Here is a 17731-nt window from a genome sequence, read left to right as displayed (position 1 = left end):
GTAATTGAATTTCAGAGCAGTAGTCTGCACGTAGGTAATAGTCATTGGTGGGGACTTTTAAATTGAAAAAGGCGTGTCCTTAGACTGTTGGACGTCAGTTCACGGGGTGTGTCATTCCAGTGCCGGGGCCCACAGAGGGCCGGCTCTCCCGGTGTGTACCCTGGGACGCTGGGGCACTTGTGTCTGCTTGAGGCATGTTTACATACACAGCTAACTTTAAAACACACTGAAGTCTGCCGTGAGCCCCTGTTTCTGCTTGGAAGTGCAGGAGGGGCATCTCCTCATGGGCGCTCCCCGCTGCGGGCCCCTTTCGCCGCCGGGACTGACTCTGGGCGTCTCTCCTAGGCCAATGAGGTGACGGACAGTGCGTACATGGGCTCCGAGAGCACCTACAGCGAATGTGAGACCTTCACGGATGAGGACACGGGCACGCTGGTGCCGCCCGAGTGCCTGGACGCCACGGAGGAGCCCGGGCACGGCGCCCTGCTGCTGCTGCCCGGCAGGTTCGTTCCCACTCGCCCGGCCAGCAGGGGTTGGTGGGGCCCTCGGGGGGTCCCGGCGGAGCCCGAGCCTGCGGAGGCCCCCTGGGAGAGGCCGCGAGGCCGCCCGTCGGGTGCTCATGCGCCGTCATGGGGGGGATTCGACTGGCACTCAGGGCTTTGTCATCACGGTCTTGGCTCTCGTGACGCAGCGAGAGACTCGCTCTTCGGGTTGTGCCCTCACCTGGCCCAGAGGCACCGGAGGGTTGTCCTTGTTGTCAGCCGCACCACGGGAATGTGTGCGGCTCCTTCGTTTCCTGTCAGTGGGCCCTGGGCTCCGGGGCAGCTTGCAGTTTAGGTTTCCTGGATGAAGCTGCTTCACGTAAGTGTCATGTCTTTCTGTGCAGGTTTTGTCCTCGCGGATTGGGGTGTGCCTGGGGCTCGGGCTCGGCTGTAGGGGTTACTGTGGGTCGGATGGTCTCAGGCAGCGTTGGGTGGCTCCCTGCCAGCCAGCTGCCTGCAGGCTCTGGCTGCTCCATCCTGGCAGCTCCTGGCATCATCTGCTTCTCCCTGTCCTGTCCTAGCGCAGAGCGAGCGGTCCTCACCTGGGTCTCCCAGGAGCCTGACGGGCAGCGCCTTGCTGGCATGCTGCCCCGTGGAGACCCTCTCCCCTGCAGGCTGGTGCCCCTTTGTTGACAGCTGGGCTCTGCAAGCTGGTCCGCGAGAAATGGGACAGTGAGCGGGTGCTGCTCCTCAGTTCTGGGTAGACCTGGCCTCCCAGGTCCTCTGGCCTCAGCGGTTGGAGCCCTTGCTATGTCTCAGGGGTCCCCTCTATCTCAGGTGTGCTGCAAGCATGTCCCCTCCGCCACTCGCTTGGGGTAGCTTCTCATTCTCCGAGGCGCCTGGCGTGTCTGTGGTTGGCTGCCTGTGCTGTTTCAGTCTCTGCTCACTCCACATCACTGCAGTGATACTTGCACTTTTGTTTGAAAGCTTTATTGTTTTGCCTCTGTTCTCAGCTCTGCATCTCCTGTGTGTGCTGTGAGGCAGGGGTCACATCTCCCCTCCTCGGGAGGTAGAGGCATCAGGGCGTCCATTGGCTCAGGCTCTGTTTGAAGCTTCCTCTTTGCTCTCTGGCCCCCGAGGTGGCTGAGTGCGTGTGCTGTGCTGGCTGGCCCGCTCGGCCGTGTGTGCCCTGCGCGGGTCAGCACCGCGTGGTCCCGGCGTGTGCGCTTCCAGCCCCCTCTCCAGTTGCTTTGGCTTTGGCGCGTCCATGTGGATCCCAGACTCGACTTGTCAGTCTCTGAGGAGGGCACCTGCTGGGCTGGGCAGGCGTGTGCTGGGTCCGCAGGTTATTTGACAGAACCAGCATCCTGAAGTATGGGCTTTCGATCTTCGAACACAGTTTATTGGTGCATTTACTGGACTCTTCCTTGGCTTGCCGTGGTGGGGGTGGCCATCTGGTGGCGGGCGGTCATGTGTGCACAGTGGGCTCTCGGCTCTGCTGGGGCCAGAGGGACAGCTGTGGGGGCCGCGGGCCGAGCCCTGTGTGTGAGGCCGGAGCCTGCGCGACTCCCCAGGGGCTGGGGAGAGGGGGTTAGGATGCAGCACGCAGAGCTGGGGCACTGCCTTAGCGCAGCTTCCTAATCAGTGTTTTTAAGGTAATCAGGTAAGTTCGTTTAATTCCATTTGGGTCAAGTAATCAAAGCTGGAGAAGTGCCAAACTCAGGAAACCATTATGAGGTCTTTGATTTTCTCTGAAAGTTTCCAGCCTTGGGCTGTTGTGCTGCCTAAGCAGTGACTTGCTGTCAGGATGCACTGACATCATGTGAGCCTCAGTGTGAGACACACCTGAATTGGTGACAGGATGCCGATCTGAGCTGAGGTCACCTGTCTTCTGTCGTCGTGGTGCGTGCCGCGCCCACGGCCTGCCCCAGGCCCCCAGCACAAGGTGCACGTCCCCTCTGACGTGGGGACACACGCCTGGCCGCTCGCTGCCCCAAGCACCCGGGTCCGACCCGCGGAGGCTGTACAGAGTCCCTCTCACCATGCGGGCGGCTTCCTGTCCCGGGTCTGGGCACGTGCACACACAAGCAGCTTGTCTGGAGAAACAGAAAGCAGCTCTGTGTGATCGGGCGGCTGTCGGGAGGAATCCCTTCTTCTTGGCTTCAGTGGCTGGTGGGTGGCAGGCAGACTAAGGGTGCTCTTCAGAGATGGCTGAGATCCTGAGCCCCCGGGCTGGGTCACGGTGGAGCCCGAGCTGCGTGTGCACAGCTGTGGGTCTGGGCAGAGGACCGATGGCCTCCGTGACCCCTGGCCCCCCCAAGGGGCAGCTCCAGTGCCTGCTCACGGGTTCTGGGGTGGGAGGGCTGTGGTGAGGAGGGGGTCCGGCCCTGGCCAGGAGCGTCTGCCGAGAGCCAGGGTGCAGTGACCCCTAGACTCCAGGGCATCTTGGAGGACACAGACCATGAAGCTTTGTTTATGGACGTGGTGGTGTTGGGTCGGTTGGGCCAGGCGGAGTCCGTGGGCAAAGTCAGCCTCACCTGTTTACCTTTCCCAGCGTGACTGGAGGAATAGGTGCTCACACGTGTGGTCTCCGTGGGCTCCGAACAGAGGCTCGGGTCACATCCGCAGCTCTGGGGTGCTCGGTCCCAAGGCGGCAGCTGACTCTCCTTTGCCTCCGCAGGTCCCACCTGCAGGGCCAGTCTGTGGTCACGGTTATAGGTGGCGAGGAACACTTCGAGGACTATGGCGAGGGCAGTGAGGCGGAGCTGTCCCCGGAGACCCTCTGCAGTGGGGACCATGGCTGCAGGGACCCCGCCTTCCTTACCCCCAGGTAAAGGCTCCTGTTCGCAGGCTGGTCTCGTTCCCTGTGATGTAGCAGAGCAGTGCCACTGAGGTCAGGGTTCCCGTTGGGGTGACCGCCGGCTGCAGCTCCTCTTGTCCCGTCGTGGTCCAGTCTCTCCCCATTTGAGAGGCCTCGGCCGAGCCCCAGGCATACAGACGGGACACTTGGCTATGCACGTTTCTCAGCGCTGCTTGTGAATTGAGTTGTGATTTGCGGTGAGCTTGATGGAGGCTGTGTGTGTGATGTGTGTTCTGTGTGTGTGAGAGAGTGTGTGTGTGCTACTGTGTGTGATGTGTGGGTGGTATGTGTGTTGCCTGTTCTGTGTGTGTCACGTGTGTTCTCTGTGTGAGTGTGTGTGGCTGGTGTGTGTGATGTGGGTGGTGTGTGTGATGAGGACTATGGCGAGAGCAGTGAGGAGGAGCTGTCCCCGGAGACCCTCTGTGGTGGGGACCACGGCTGTAGGGGACACGGTGGGTGGTGTGTGTGTGGCCTGTTCTGGGTGTGTGATGTGTGTTCTCTGTGTGTGATGTGTTCTCTCTGTGTGTGGCATGTTCTCTGTGTGTCATGTGTGTTCTGTGTGTGTTGCGTGTGGTGTGTTGCATGTTGTGTGTGATGTGTGGTGTGCATGTGTGTGGCCTGTTCTGTGTGTGTCGCGTGTGTGATGTGTGTTCTCTGTGTGTGATGTGGCTGGTGTGTGTGTGTCCTGTTCTGTGTGTGTCGTGTGTATTGTGTGCTGTGTGCTGTGTGTGTGACCTGTTGTGTGTGTGTGACGTGTGTTCTGTGTGTGTGATGTGTGTGGTGTGGCCTGTCCTATGTGTGTTGCATGTGTTCTATGTGTGTGTGACGTGTGGTGTATGTGTGGCCTGTTCTCTGTCACGTGTGTTCTATGTGTGTTGCATGTGTTCTCTCTCTGTGTCACGTGTGTTCTGTATGTGATGTGTTCTCTGTGTGTGTGGCCTGTTGTGTGTGTCGTGTGTGGTGTGTGTGGCCTGTTCTCTGTGTGTCACGTGTGTTCTCTGTGTGTGACGTGTGTGGTGTGTGTGGCCTGTTCTCTGTGTGTCGCATGTGTTGTGTGTGTGATGTGGTGTGTGGCTTGTTCTGTGTGTGTCGCATGTGTTCTGTGCGTGTGGTGTGTGTGGTCTGTCCTGTGTCTGTTGCGTGTGTTCTCTGTGTGTTGCGTGTGTTGTGTGTGTGATGTGTTCTGTGTGGGGGGGGCCTGTTGTGTGTCACATATATTGTGTGTGACGTGTGTGGTATGTGTGTGGTGTGTATGGTGTGTGTGGTGTGTGTGGTGTCTTGTGTGTGTTGCCTGTGTTCTATGTGTGTGTGACATGTGTATGTATGGCCTGTTCTGTGTGTGTTGCCTGTGTTCTCTGTCACGCGTGTTGGTGTGTCGCACGTGTTGTGTGTCACACGTGTTGTGTGTTGCATGTGTTGCATATATCGTGTTGTGTGTGTGTCGCGTGTGTGACATGTGTGGTGTGTGTGGCCTGTCCTGTGTGAGTGAGCGCTGGCGTCCTGCTCAGCTCTCCGAGTCTGGCTGTGCTGATGGGCCTCGCCCTACACGCCCCTTCGTGTTCTGTACACCCTGAAGGCCTGTGGAAACCCTCCCGCACTTTCCCAAGGGCAGTGCTTACATCGATCTCTGTGTCACATTTTGGAAATTCTCAGCATTCCAAACCTTTGGTATGATTATGATCAGGGTGGGAGTCTGGGATCGGCAACCTGCGACGTGACTGTTGTGAACCGATTGCATCTCCCTAAAGGCTCAGGTGATGGTGAGCATTTTTTAGCAATAAAGTGTTTTTCAGTTAAGGTATGCACATTGTACATTTTTTTTGCTGCACCACACGGCATTTGGAATCTTAGTTCCCCGACCAGGGATTGAACCTGTGCCCCTGCAGAGGGAGCTGGGCGTCTAGGAAGTCCCTGCATTTTTTTTTTTAGACGTGATACTTCAGACTGCAGTGTAGTGTAAATGTCACTTCTACTTGCACTGGAAACAGAAACTTCCAGTGACTCCTTTTGCCGCGACCGGCCACAGATGAGGCTGCAGTAGCTCCGAGGCTGGCCTCCTCTTGGAGTTTTCTGTTTCTCCGTGTTTTCCCGCGTGTCTTCAGAGTGTGCTCCTCTTGCAGCTGGATGCTTGTGTCCTTTGACCAGCCTCTGAGAGAGGTGTTTGCATCACAGACTGCTGTTGGGATTCGTTTCCTATAATGACCTGGCATCCCCAAACGGCGAGGTTTGGCCTTGAATACACTGAGCTGTGGCATCTGGCAGGCCAGCCCTGGGCTCACGGGTGGGCTCCTCCCAGCTCTGCTTGCTCTCCGGGCGTCAGGAGGCCCTGGAGGAATCACCCACCCCTGTGCCCGCCCCTGTCAGCCCCCTGTCCCCCTGCTCTTGGTTCTGGGGGTTCTCCGCCCGTGCCCACAGTGGAGGTTGTGGACTTGGGCGTGCCAAGAGGGGTGCGCTCTGCTGGCGTGGCCCGAGGGCCCGGCCGAGGCCCCCCACGCACATGCCTCCACTGGTTCCATGCCCGCCCGCATCCTCGGCTTCGTCTACGGGGTGCCATCCGTGCTTCAGTTGATGTCTCCCTTTCGCTTTCCTGGGGTCCTCCTCGTGGCCGCAAGCCGTGGCCGCACTTCCCGCTGCCCTGAAGGCCCCTGTGCTTAGTTCCTGGGGCAGTAACGATTCTGAGTTTTTATGGGACATCCTCCTCGCAGCCCCGGCTGTGGCGCTCCCTAGACAGTCACTGCTGTGGCCACAGGGCGGGAAGTGAGGCGCCGGCTGTGTGCTCCGCACTCACACGGACACGTTTCAGGGGGGGGTCACGGGTGTCACGACACTGGCTTCTTGGCGAAGCTGCCAGGCTCACCCGTGTCCTGAGCGCCTTCTGACCGGGAAGCACTCTGGCCGCCACACGGGGCGTTGCGGTCCCAGAGGTGAGGTGAGGGCCTCTGTGCCATGAGCAGAGGCCTCCTGCTGGCACCCTGCCCAGCCCCGGCCTGGTCCCTCCTGAAGACACACCTCTCGCCCCTCCAGCGCCGACCCACTCAGCACCAAGCTGCACAGCATCCTCACTGACGAGGCCTTTGAGTTTTACTGCAGCCAGTGCCACAGGCAGATCAACCGCCTGGAGGACCTCTCTGCTCGCCTGAACGACCTCGAGAATAATAGGTAACCCACGGTGCCTGGCCTGCCGTCTGTCCTGGGCGCAGGAGAGCCCGCCGGCCCGCAGTGCCCGCTGCCCTTCCCAGGTGCCACCCGAGTGCCAGGGGCTCCCTCAAGCGGGCCTGCGGGCTGCGGCCTCGCCTCCGCCCGGCCCTGCATGTCCTTGCCCGGCCTGCTGCCCTGTGTGCATGCCACCGCCCCGTCCCCCGCCCTGCTCTCCCTGGGGACCACAGCGCATGGAGAGCCTGCTTTTAGGAGGACGTGCTCTTCGCATTTCATCAAAAGACGTTTTCAGTGGAGGCACAGCAGCATCTGGAAACCTGAAGGGACCTAGGTCTGGGTGCAAACAGGAGCGGCTCTCAGGGTCGGCTCTCTGCCGCCCACGTGCGTGTGCTGCTCCTCGCCCGTCGCCCTCCTCATCCACTCCCCTCTCTGCCTAACGCCGCCCACCCCCAGTCCGAGTCCCAGGGGCGGCCCCTGGCTCCTCATAGCCTCCAGTTGCAGGAAACAGCTTGGGCAGTTCGCGTGCGTCAACGTGTCCGTTAGGTTGGCGCTCTAGCTTGTTGCATGGAGCGACGAGCCCTCATGCCACACACCCCGCAGTCCCGTCCCGCAGAGGAGGTGCGGGACCATCCAGTGCTGTTATGCTGTGGACTTCCAGGGGACTTCCTGGAGGAGGGGCCTTGACCTGCGGGAGTCGTGTAGAATGTGAACCATCCTGATGGTGCCACGTGTCCATTTCCCCTGGGCCTGCCATCGGCCCCTCAGCCAGCCTGGTGGACCCTTGAGAACAGCCCGTCATGCGCATCCTCCTGCCCCACTTAGCCGGGTCTAGCCAGCACCCAGTCAAGTGAGGGACAGGGCTGGTGGGCAGCTTCACAGGGAGGCTGGGCCCCGGCAGCACTGAGGAGGAACTGGAGGTGCCCAGTGAGGGGCTTCAGGGGACAAGGGGGCTCAGAGACCTGCCCGCCCCCTCTACCCCTTGTGTTCAGCCCAGTGCTCCATGCACGCCTTGGGCAGGCCGCCCGCCCGGCTGGGGAGGTCATTTGTACTTCCCGAGCGGGGCCCTGCCGTCTCTGTGTTTGAGAGTGAACTTGAGGACATACGTGCATCTTAGTTCTCTTGCTCTTGAAGTCTCTTGACACGGAGTTGGTCTTTTCCACGTTGAGGGCCTGCCACAGGGCAGCCACAGTCACTTCTCCGAGGCTTTGTGGGGCAAAGGCTAGAGTGGGGCGTGGCTACGTCCAGCCAGCAAATCTAGGGGGGTCTCACATCCATTTCGCCACCTGTCCCCTAAGAAAGGCGCTGATGAGAGGGTTACCATGCCATCAAAGCCTTTGTTACGATCGGGACACAGCTGTCAGGTGGGAACTTCCCCTCATACCTGCTCCAGGAGAGGCTTGCCCTCGGCATCCATGGAACTGTCTCAGGGTGAGCGGATCTGGTGGTTGTGAAAGGTGACTTGGTCCAGTGTCCAACAGGTTTGATATCAGGCATGATTTCTACCTCCGGACCCTCAGAACACACTTGCCATGTACTTGCCATGTTCCTGGCGCCTCTGTGAAATAGTTCATTGCGTGACATTGGGGAGTCGGCTTTATCCAGAGGTGTAGGTGCTGTGGGCCCGAGGGGAGGAGTCGGCTGGACAGCGGTCTGTCGTGAGCTGACACTTCTTCAGTCAGGAGAGGGGACCACTTAGTAAGCTGAATGGGAAGTATGATAAAGAGTGATCAGTTCTCATGGGGCCAGGGGTTGGCAGGGAAAAGAGGGCAGGGAGGAGAGCCACCCGGCCCGGGGCCATGCCTTCCAGACTCGCTGGACATCTCCCCCTGGAGGAATGCTGTTGCTGGTGGGTGGGGGGCTCTCGCCAGAGCAACTCCACCACGGAGCTGCCAGGGGGCGTCCACCAGGGCCTGAGTCCACCGCAGTGCGGCTCATGCAGATGGGCCCCGGGAAGCAGGCCCCGCCTTGGGTCCCTGTGCTTCTGCAGCATCACAGGCCTGGGCCGGGGGCACGTCTCTTCTCAGACCTTGCTGTTCTCTGAGAGGTGGCTGGTGCCTCCTCAGAGCCCAGCAATGGTTTAGCAGGTAAACTGGGAAGTGGAACCCAGGAACACCAGAGGCAAGAGGTGCGGTCAGCTGGCCCTTCCGCCACTGCAGACAGTCCCATGAGGCAGGCGCCCTGGAGCCGGCATGCCTGCCACGGATGGTGCAGGAACGCTGTGTGGGTTTCCGGGCGTCCAGGGCCGAGGGTGCGCAGTGCCTGCGCTGGAGCGAAGCCCACGGCTGAACCTCATGTGCACGTGGGCCTCTGCGGCCGGGCCTCGGGAGCGCAGCGTGGCCCTGCAGCACCAGGACGTGCCCCCGGCTGATGGCTCGGACCCTGCGTGGCCCCTCTGGGTCCCGCCCTAACGGTCCAGCGGTGACTCCATCTTAGACTTTTGCGCTAGCTAGGACCACGTGATGCACGGGGCCCTCGCCGGGCCCTGAAGTTGTCCCTGTGTCCCTGAGTTTCTGCTGAGCTGGGAGCCAGCCTTTCCTGCATGGCACGGCCGGGGGCGCGGGTGTGCATGCCTGTGACGCGCCCCCACCCCGTCTGCCTCGCCAGCACTTCCTGCTTCCTCTCATCCTCCCTGTCTGTCCCCTGACTCCACTTTCCTGTTTTCATTCTGCAGTCCAACGAAGCGGCTGTCCAGCAAGAAGGTGGCAAGGTAGGAGCCCTTCTGGAACGTATGCCTGCGCACTGCGCTTTTCCAAGAAAACTTTTGAAAGTCACTTCTCATGGTTTGGGGTTGAAAATGACTTGAAGGGTAGGCTGTAAAAGGACTCGCTCCAGCAGTGGATGGGGACCTGGGTGTGTGGCGGGGGGTCCCTGGTGGGAGTCCTTGCCTCCCTCCAGTTGGGTCGAGTCTTTCCCACCTGAGGGCTGGGCAGGGTCGGGGGGCCCCCAAAGCTGCAGCCTGTGTCTGGGTCCACCTCCTTCAAGGCTGCACCCCTCCTGCCGCGCCGTCTCCCCCCCGGCGAGGTGGACGAGTTTGGGAACATCGTGCGTTGGGACTGTCCCTCGCTCTTCGGTCTCGGAGCTGCACTGAGGGCTGGGGACGTGTGGACGCTCCCCCTCCACCAGGCGTGTCTTGGACCAGCCTTCTCCATAGGGAAGCTTGCGACGTGGTCACTGGATGTCCTTTCCGAGAAGCGTGTTGCTTCTCCTGGAGACACTGATTGCCTTGACGTTTCTTTGTTCGTGTCGTCTCCTGCCTGGACGGCCCTGGAGCCCTGGCCCTGCGCGCCCGCGCCGTGCAGGCTGCGTGTCTCTCTGGGGTGTCAGCCTGTCCCGCCGCCGGGCCCTTCTTCCCTTTTTAATCTCTGTTTTCTGTCCAGCACATCTTCCTGTAGCTTCTTGAGAAGGGGGTGCCCAGAAAATAGACGGTTGCGCCCTTGCCGGCTGCCTCGCCCCTGTGGTCTGGCTCCGTGCAGACTCCACATCAGAAGTGGCTTCCCTTTCGCGGCTTGGAAGGCGTTGCTCTTGAGGCGCTAGCCCCAGCGCTGCTGCGGAGGGTCCGGCACAGTGCTCTCTGGGTCTCTTGGTGACCATGTCTCCCTTCTGGGAGCTCCTAGGAGCGCTCCCCTTCCCTGATGCTCAGGCATCTTTGGGGAGTCTTTGCACCCCTGTCCAGGTTAATTAGGCTGGCGGAGTGGAAGGCCGACTGCTGGCCTCTCTGGGATGTCGGTCTGCGGTGTCCCCTGCTCCCCGCCCCCGGAGCGCCTGCTGGTGGCCTCTGCCCAGCACTCCCACCTGCCCCTCTCTGAGCACTGCCTCCTGCTGGAGGCCTCTGGCTCACAGCCGGCGGGCCCCCGGGCCAGTGTGTGCTGGGGCCAGTGCGCCTCTGTCAGCTGGCTTGCGGCTGCCTTCGGGCAGGTCACAGGTCAGGTGCCACCCGTTGGGAGGCCCTGGTCCCCAGTCGTGCGCTTGCTGGGGGCTGGCCCCCCACTGCGCTCCTCTCTATGGCCCCTTGGGCGCTGGAGGGCCTCTCCTCCAGTGTGTGGTCCCTGAACGTCTGATCTTCGGTGCCATGTGCTTTCCCCCCGTCCGTCCCTGAGGCTGTGGATTGCTTGTTTTCTTTTCCCTGTGACCCTGAGGGCTGAGGGCTTGGGGGGTGGGGGCCACCTCGATGTGCTCACCCCGCCTTTCACCCAAACACCTGCAGCGGGTGGGACGTGCCGCCCGAGTCCCGTCCTCTCAGCCCTGCATCAGGCCCGGGCGCCTGGGCCCCGGGCCGTGCCCCTGAGGCTGGCCTGTGGTGCTGCTCTGAGGACTGGTCCTCCCTCACGAGTGCCCTTGTGTGAGAAAGCCCGGCCTGCGGGTGTGTGTAGTTTGCCGTGCGTGCGCACACACACACATGCGTGCAGTTTTAGTCTGCTGCCTCCATAACTGCCCCTGGCCTCCTGAGGAAGTTCAGCACGCCTGCTGTCACTTCTCTCTATCTGGCTGTGGTCCCTGCGTGCAGGCGGCTCTGGGGTCCGGTTGTGTCTAGGGCTCAACCTGACCTGCCTCCTTTGGGTGAATCGGGCACCAGGTCCCTTCTTGTGCTGGGCCTCCTCAGTGAGGACGGGCTTAAATAAAGAAGCTCCCACCCCCACATGAGGACCCTTGGCCTTACTGAGATGGCTCCGCACTCGGCCACACACCCCCAAGCCAGAATCAGCCCCCAGTCTGAGGTCAGGGTCAGGTGTTGGCCCAGGCATGGCCCCTCCTCGGGATGGTCTCTGGGCCAGGAGCTCGTGTCCAGGTCCCGCTGTGGGCGCGGACATGGAGTGGTCCAGTAGGAGCTGATGCCTTCCTCCTGGCCCTGCGGGGTCAGTGAAATCCACAGCACGGTGCCAGTATGCCCCCCAGGGCACCGTCGGGCTCGAGGCCCCTGGGCACGAAGATGCCCTTCTTTTTTGTTCCCCTGAGAATGCTTCTGGAAAAAGATGAAAAGAATGTAGAAGCTTGGTCAGTACTGAAAAGGAGATAAGAGCTTCCTTCATATGTTTGATGAAGCAAGCTCTTCCTTCATCAGTGTGCGTTAGAAACACACACTTTCTAACAGCGTTTTACGGAACGGGCTCTCCATGCTGTGTCCTTAGCTGTGTGACCGCCTGCGGGAGCCCATGCCCTAGCACAGTGGGGGTGCCTGGCCTCCTCGGGGTCACACTGTGCTGAACCTCTCTTGTGTGTCAGAGCCGCGGGCCTGCTCGGCCTCTGGAGCCCTGCGCCTGGGCCCCGTGGCTGCCCCCAGTGGTGCACCTGCAAGTCAGGCACGGAGAGGACGCCGAAGGCCCGGTGTGCCCCCAGACGACCCTGAGCACGTTTCACTGGCTCAGGGGACGTGAGATTATTTCATATTGCCGAGAGGGGTGACGTCCTGTTTTATTGCCCGAGTACAAAGTACCCGGTCCAGGAGCTGGCAGAGGAGGAGCCCGGGCCTGTGAGGCCTCCGCTTGCCCGGCGCTTGGTTGTGGCGTCCTACCGGAAGGCCCTCCAGTGGAGACCTGCCCATTGCCCCAGGCTGTGCCTCTGCACGGTCCCGGGCTTGCTCATGTGCACAGGCCTGGCTGTGTGGTCGTTCCCCTTCTCTGCTCTCCTCGCCCCGCTGCAGGACCTCTGGACGGGCCTGTCGTTTCTCCTCCACAGGCACCTGCAGCAGTCGGGGGCCCTGACCATGGAGGCTCTGCAGGACTCTCCTCCGGGTCCCGTGGAGGGTGTGGACGAGGACATCGCCGACAAGGTGGGCCCTGGACTGGTGGCAGGGCTGGCGGGTGTGTTGGGCAAGGTGTGCAGAGCACGGTGGGAGGCGGGGCTGGCACCGTGGGGGCTGAGCAGACCCCCAGCAGCCCTGCTGGTCTCCGGTGGGCACTGTCAGAGTCGGCAGCCTCAGGTGAACAGGAAAGGGACACCTGTTCATGGAGAGGTGCTGGGGTGTGGCTGTGGCGATCCCGGAGCCAGGGCCCCGAGCCAGGCTGTGGGTGGAATCTGCTGCTCAGGAGAGGTTCCTAGGGGAGGGGCAGCCTCCCTCTGGCCGAGGTCACGAGGCTCAGGGCTCTGGGACGTGCAGGGGCCAGGTGACGGCACAGCCCTGCCTCCTCCCTGCCTACCTGTCCACGCTCCTCCCCCCGCCTCCCCATCCGCCCGCCTCTGCGTCCACCCTCCTCCCCGTCCACCTGCCTCCCCCTCCCCCCTCCTCCCCCCACCTCCTTGTCCACCCTCCCCTTCTCCTCCTCCCTGTCCACCCTCCTCCTGGACCTGCCCTCTGGAGCATCTCAGCTCTGCCGAGCCTTCCCTGCTCTCCAGTCTGGTGGTCTGGTCATCACACCTCTCACCACCTGCTGAGTGTGCCTGGCTCCCTGAGGTGGGCACGGCCAACCCTGGGCCTTTCTGTGCATGCACTGCCCCTGCAGAGCAGTGCCCTGCCCACCCTTGAGGCCTCACCCTTAGAGACCTGAGGGCACCGTGTGCACCCCGCCCTCACTGGTGCTCCTGGCTCTCCAGCCTGGTGGGTGTGGCCTCCAGGACCGTCTGCTTGGGGCACGCACTCTCCCAGCCCCTTGTTCTCAAGCCACCATCTCATTCCCCAGGTCGTCTTCCTGGAGAAGCGGGTGTCGGAACTGGAAAAGGACACAGCTGCCAACGGGGAGCAGCACAGCCGGCTGCGGCAGGAGAACCTCCAGCTGGTGCACAGGTGAGGGCAGGGACGCAGGTGAGCACAGGGCACACAGGTGAGGGCAGGGACATAGGTGAGGGCAGGTGCACAGATGAGCACAGGTGAAGGCAGGGACACAGGTGAGCACAGGGCAGACAGGTGAGCATAGGGCACACAGGTGAGGGCAGGGACACAGGTGAGCACAGAGCACATAGGTATGCACAGGTGAGGGCAGGGCACACAGGTGAGCACAGGGCACACAGGTGAGCACAGGGCACACAGGTGAGGGCAGGGACACAGGTGAGCACAGCACACAGGTGTGCACAGGGCGCACAGGTGAGGGCAGGGACACAGGTGAGCACAGCACACAGGTGTGCACAGCTGAGGGCAGGGACACAGGTGAGCACAGCACACAGGTGAGGGCAGGGACACAGGTGAGCACAGCACACAGGTGTGCACAGCTGAGGGCAGGGACACAGGTGAGCACAGCACACAGGTGAGGGCAGGGACACAGGTGAGCACAGCACACAGGTGTGCACAGCTGAGGGCAGGGACACAGGTGAGCACAGAGCACACAGGTGAGGGCAGGGACACAGGTGAGCACAGGGCACATAGGTATGCACAGGTGAGGGCAGGGACACAGGTAAGCACAGGGCACACAGGTGAGGGCAGGGACACAGATGAGGGCAGGTGCATAGATGAGCACAGGTGAAGGCAGGGACACAGGTGAGCACAGGGCACACAGGTGAGGGCAAGGACACAGGTAAGCACAGGGTACACAGGTGAGCACAGAGCACATAGGTATGCACAGGTGAGGGCAGGGACACAGGTGAGCACAGCACACAGGTGTGCACAGCTGAGGGCAGGGACACAGGTGAGCACAGCACACAGGTGAGGGCAGGGACACAGGTGAGCACAGCACACAGGTGAGGGCAGGGACACAGGTGAGCACAGAGCACACAGGTGAGGGCAGGGACACAGGTGAGCACAGGGCACATAGGTGAGGGCAGGGACACAGGTGAGCACAGGGCATACAGGTGAGGGCAGGGACACAGGTGAGCACAGGGCACACAGGTGAGGGCAGGGACACAGGTGAGCACAGGGTACACAGGTGAGGGCAGGGACACAGGTGAGCACAGCACACAGGTGTGCACAGCTGAGGGCAGGGACACAGGTGAGCACAGCACACAGGTGTGCACAGCTGAGGGCAGGGACACAGGTGAGGGCAGGGACACAGGTGAGCACAGGGCGCACAGGTGAGGGCAGGGACACAGGTGAGCACAGGGCGCACAGGTGAGGGCAGGGACACAGGTGAGCACAGCACACAGGTGTGCACAGGTGAGGGCAGGGACACAGGTGAGCACAGGATGCAGCTCTCTTGCAGCCTACGGGGTGTGATCTGCCCCCTGGTGGTTCTCCCCTCAGGTTCTCTAGGCACCACCCCCCATCCAACTGCTGGGGGCTGTCTCTCTGGGTGCTGGTGGGGTGAGCAAGGCTCTCCCCAAGGAAAGGGCAACAGAGGGCCCCTCAAGAGCAGCCGGGGCCACACTGTGCCCTCGGAACACCTAGCTGGGCTTCCCATCTGGGGGCGTCTGGCGTGTGCCCCCTTTCCAAGAACCTGTCCTGATGCAGGATTGTATCAGGTCTGAGACCCCCTGGACTAGGAGACCGAGACTCGGGGTTCAGAGACAGTGCTGGGCCCTGGGTGGGGGCCGCCAGGGAGAGTGGCCAAACAGCTCTCAGATGACGGGCGGGCCTTCTAGCCTGATGGGTGTTAATCAGTCACCCACAGGCTGGTGAAAAGCCCGCCCTGCCCTGCCTTGCCCGCCAGCCCCCGGCCTGCCGTGTCCAGCTGCTGGGCCGCCCCTCCTGGTTTTGCTTGAGTCCCCTCGGCCCGCGCTCCTGGGGCTGCTTGCGGTTCCCAGCCTGTGACCCCCATGGCCTTTTTTCCTGCATGTGACAAGTTAGACCTGCGTCCCCCACATCTGGTTTCTTATTCTCTAGATTCCGCGTCTTCGCCCACTTGGTGTCTAAACAGAGGCCCTGCTCAAGGCATAGGAGCCCGGCTCCCTAAGGCCTCATGTGTCTGAAAAAGGCTTTGTGCCCCCTAGCACCACCCCCCCGCCCCCTGCTGCCGCTGACGGGTGGCTGAGTCTGGGACTCCCCTGGGAGCCGGCCCGGGGCAGCCTGCTCTGCTGCAGTCTGTCTGTCTGTGAGCAGGGCCCTGACGCCGCTGGGCTCACAGCTCTGCGGGTCCTGCTCCCTCCCCCGGTGCTGGGAGGGCTTCGTGTCCTCTCCTGAGCCAGGGGCAGGAGGTTCTAGCCCTTAAATCTGGAAAGGGGCTCCCTCAGCTTCAGGAGGATAGTTCCTGACTCTGCAGTTTCTCCCGTTTTCTCCCAAGGTCCGTAGTCCGTCTGCGCTGCTGTCAGTCAGCTGTTAGACCTTCTGGACCATTCTCCTTTCCTTTCCTGTTCTCTGACTTTCTCGTTCTTTCTTGCTGAATGATGATTCTTAGTTTTTTTCTTTCAGTTCCTCTTTTGAATTCAGAATTCGGCTGGGTGGAGTTTTAATTGCTAAGGGCTGACTCTGTCGTGTGTCGCTCCCGCGACAGCTGCTGTTTCGTGGATGCAGTTTCTCTAGCCTCTGAGGGCGACAAGTGCAGCGTCTCCCACAAGATGTGTATCTCCTCTGGGTCGTTTTTCCTGTTTGCTCTGGATGTTTTATATGAGAGCTTTCCGGTGGTCTTGTGGTCTTCAGCCTATTGTGCACTCTCAGGCGCAGGCACCAAAAGGCAGACGAGAAGCCCCAAGTGCAGGGCAGCTGGGGGCACGCCAGCCCAGCCGTCCCCGGGAGCCCATCTCTGGGAGGTCTCCTGCAAGTAGACGTGGTGGTCTGGGAAGGTACCAGGGTTGGGGTCTCTGTGCAGACATTCCACCTGTCCCTGAGTTCTTGCGACATCTATCTTCACATCTACCACACTCTTGCAACACCTGCCTTCGCATCTGACCTTGTGGGGGGCGCTCCGTAAACCACATCCCCAATCTGGAGTAGTAGGATGAGGTGCCCGGGGCCAGGCACATGGTGGGCTTGTCCCGAGAGGGTCTCCCAATCACACCCAGCAAGCTGGCGGCTACTGTGGGTGCAGGCCAGGGTGGGGGTGAGGGCCCCCGAGAACAATGGGGACTGTCCCTGCTGTCAGGACTGTGCCGGGGTCTGAAGCCCAGGCACCCTCAGTGTAGGGTGGAGGCTCCTTTGGGGGACACATCTCCTGCTTCAGAACCGCCCTTGACGAGAGCTGTGGCTGTGGGGGACCCTCCAGGCCTGCCTGTCCCTCCTCTGGGCAGGGCCACTCTCCAGATCTGGGCGCAGCGTCTCAGGACAGTCTCTCACCCTCTGCCCGCAGAGCCAATGCCCTGGAGGAGCAGCTCAAGGAGCAGGAGCTGAGAGCCTGTGAGATGGTTCTGGAGGAGACCCGCAAGCAGAAGGAGCTCCTGTGCAAGATGGAGCGGGAGAAGAGCATCGAAATTGAGAACCTGCAGGCCAGGTGGCGGGGGTGGGGAAGGTGGGGATGGGGGAGGAGAGGTGGCAGGAGGGGGTGATGGAGGATGGGGGAGGGGAGGTGGGGATGGGGGAGGGGGTGATGGAGGATGGGGGAGGGGAGATGGGATGGGGGAGAGGAGGGGAAGGGGGTGATGGAGGATGGGGGAGGGGAGGTGGGGATGGAGGAGGGGAGGGGGCAGGAGGGGGCAATTGAGGATGAGGGAGGGGAGATGGGATGGGGGAGAGGAGGGGGAGAAGGGGGTGATGGAGGATGGGGGAGGGGAGGTGGGGATGGGGGAGGGGGTGATGGAGGATGGGGGAGGGGAGGTGGGGATGGGGGAGGGGAGGGGGCAGGAGGGGGCGATTGAGGATGAGGGAGGGGAGATGGGATGGGGAGAGGAGGGGGCAGGAGGGGGTGATTGAGGATGAGGGAGGGGAGATGGGGATGGGGGAGGGGAGGGGACAGGAGGGGGCGATTGAGGATGAGGGAGGGGAGATGGGATGGGGGAGAGGAGGGGGCAGGAGGGGTGATGGAGGATGGGGGAGAGGAGATGGGGATGGGGGAGGGGAGGGGGCAGGAGGAGGTGATGGAGGATGGGGGAGGGGAGGTGGGGTGGGGAAGGGGTGGGCAGGTTGGGGAGGGGAGACAGGACCAGCGGGGCGGGTGGACAGTGATGAGGAAGAGAGACAGCTGCGCGGTCAGTGCACAGCCCTTCACCCCAGGGCACGACGCCTAGGAACAAAGTTGACCGTAGGAACAGTGGGAAAACCTTCGTGAAGAAAACCCTGTGAAGGAAACGATTATCAGGATCAAAGACAGACACCACCTGGACGTCACCTCCTCTAATCTTTCTCATGAGGACGTTACAGCAACCAAATCAAAGTCACCATCTTTCTTTAAGGCAACTTGAGAACGTTACCCTGGGCTCCCCTGAAGGCACGAGCCTTAAACAGTTAGGAAAGGGGAGCAGGCTCCACACACATGCCCACAAAGGCGTAAGAGGGGACCAGGAA

The 17731-nt window shown here is 61.6% G+C and overlaps 1 protein-coding gene across 1 annotated transcript in view; it reads left to right on the top strand.

Annotated features, from left to right (window-relative positions):
- The window catches only part of RAB11FIP3 (RAB11 family interacting protein 3), a 59233-nt gene that overhangs the window by 37697 nt on the left and 3805 nt on the right, over positions 1–17731 (top strand). Inside the window, exons 4-9 of the mRNA XM_052662859.1 lie at positions 346–503; positions 3163–3312; positions 9170–9205; positions 12172–12265; positions 13113–13216; positions 16581–16721. Of these exons, the coding sequence (XP_052518819.1) occupies positions 346–503; positions 3163–3312; positions 9170–9205; positions 12172–12265; positions 13113–13216; positions 16581–16721 (683 nt within the window). The remainder of the gene's footprint in view (positions 1–345; positions 504–3162; positions 3313–9169; positions 9206–12171; positions 12266–13112; positions 13217–16580; positions 16722–17731) is intronic.

The sequence above is a fragment of the Budorcas taxicolor genome, chromosome 2 (genome assembly GCF_023091745.1).
Source record: "Budorcas taxicolor isolate Tak-1 chromosome 2, Takin1.1, whole genome shotgun sequence".
Classification (NCBI taxonomy): Eukaryota; Metazoa; Chordata; class Mammalia; order Artiodactyla; family Bovidae; genus Budorcas; species Budorcas taxicolor.
Note: the sequence above shows the minus strand (reverse complement) of the source record. Positions and strands in the feature narration are given on the sequence as shown.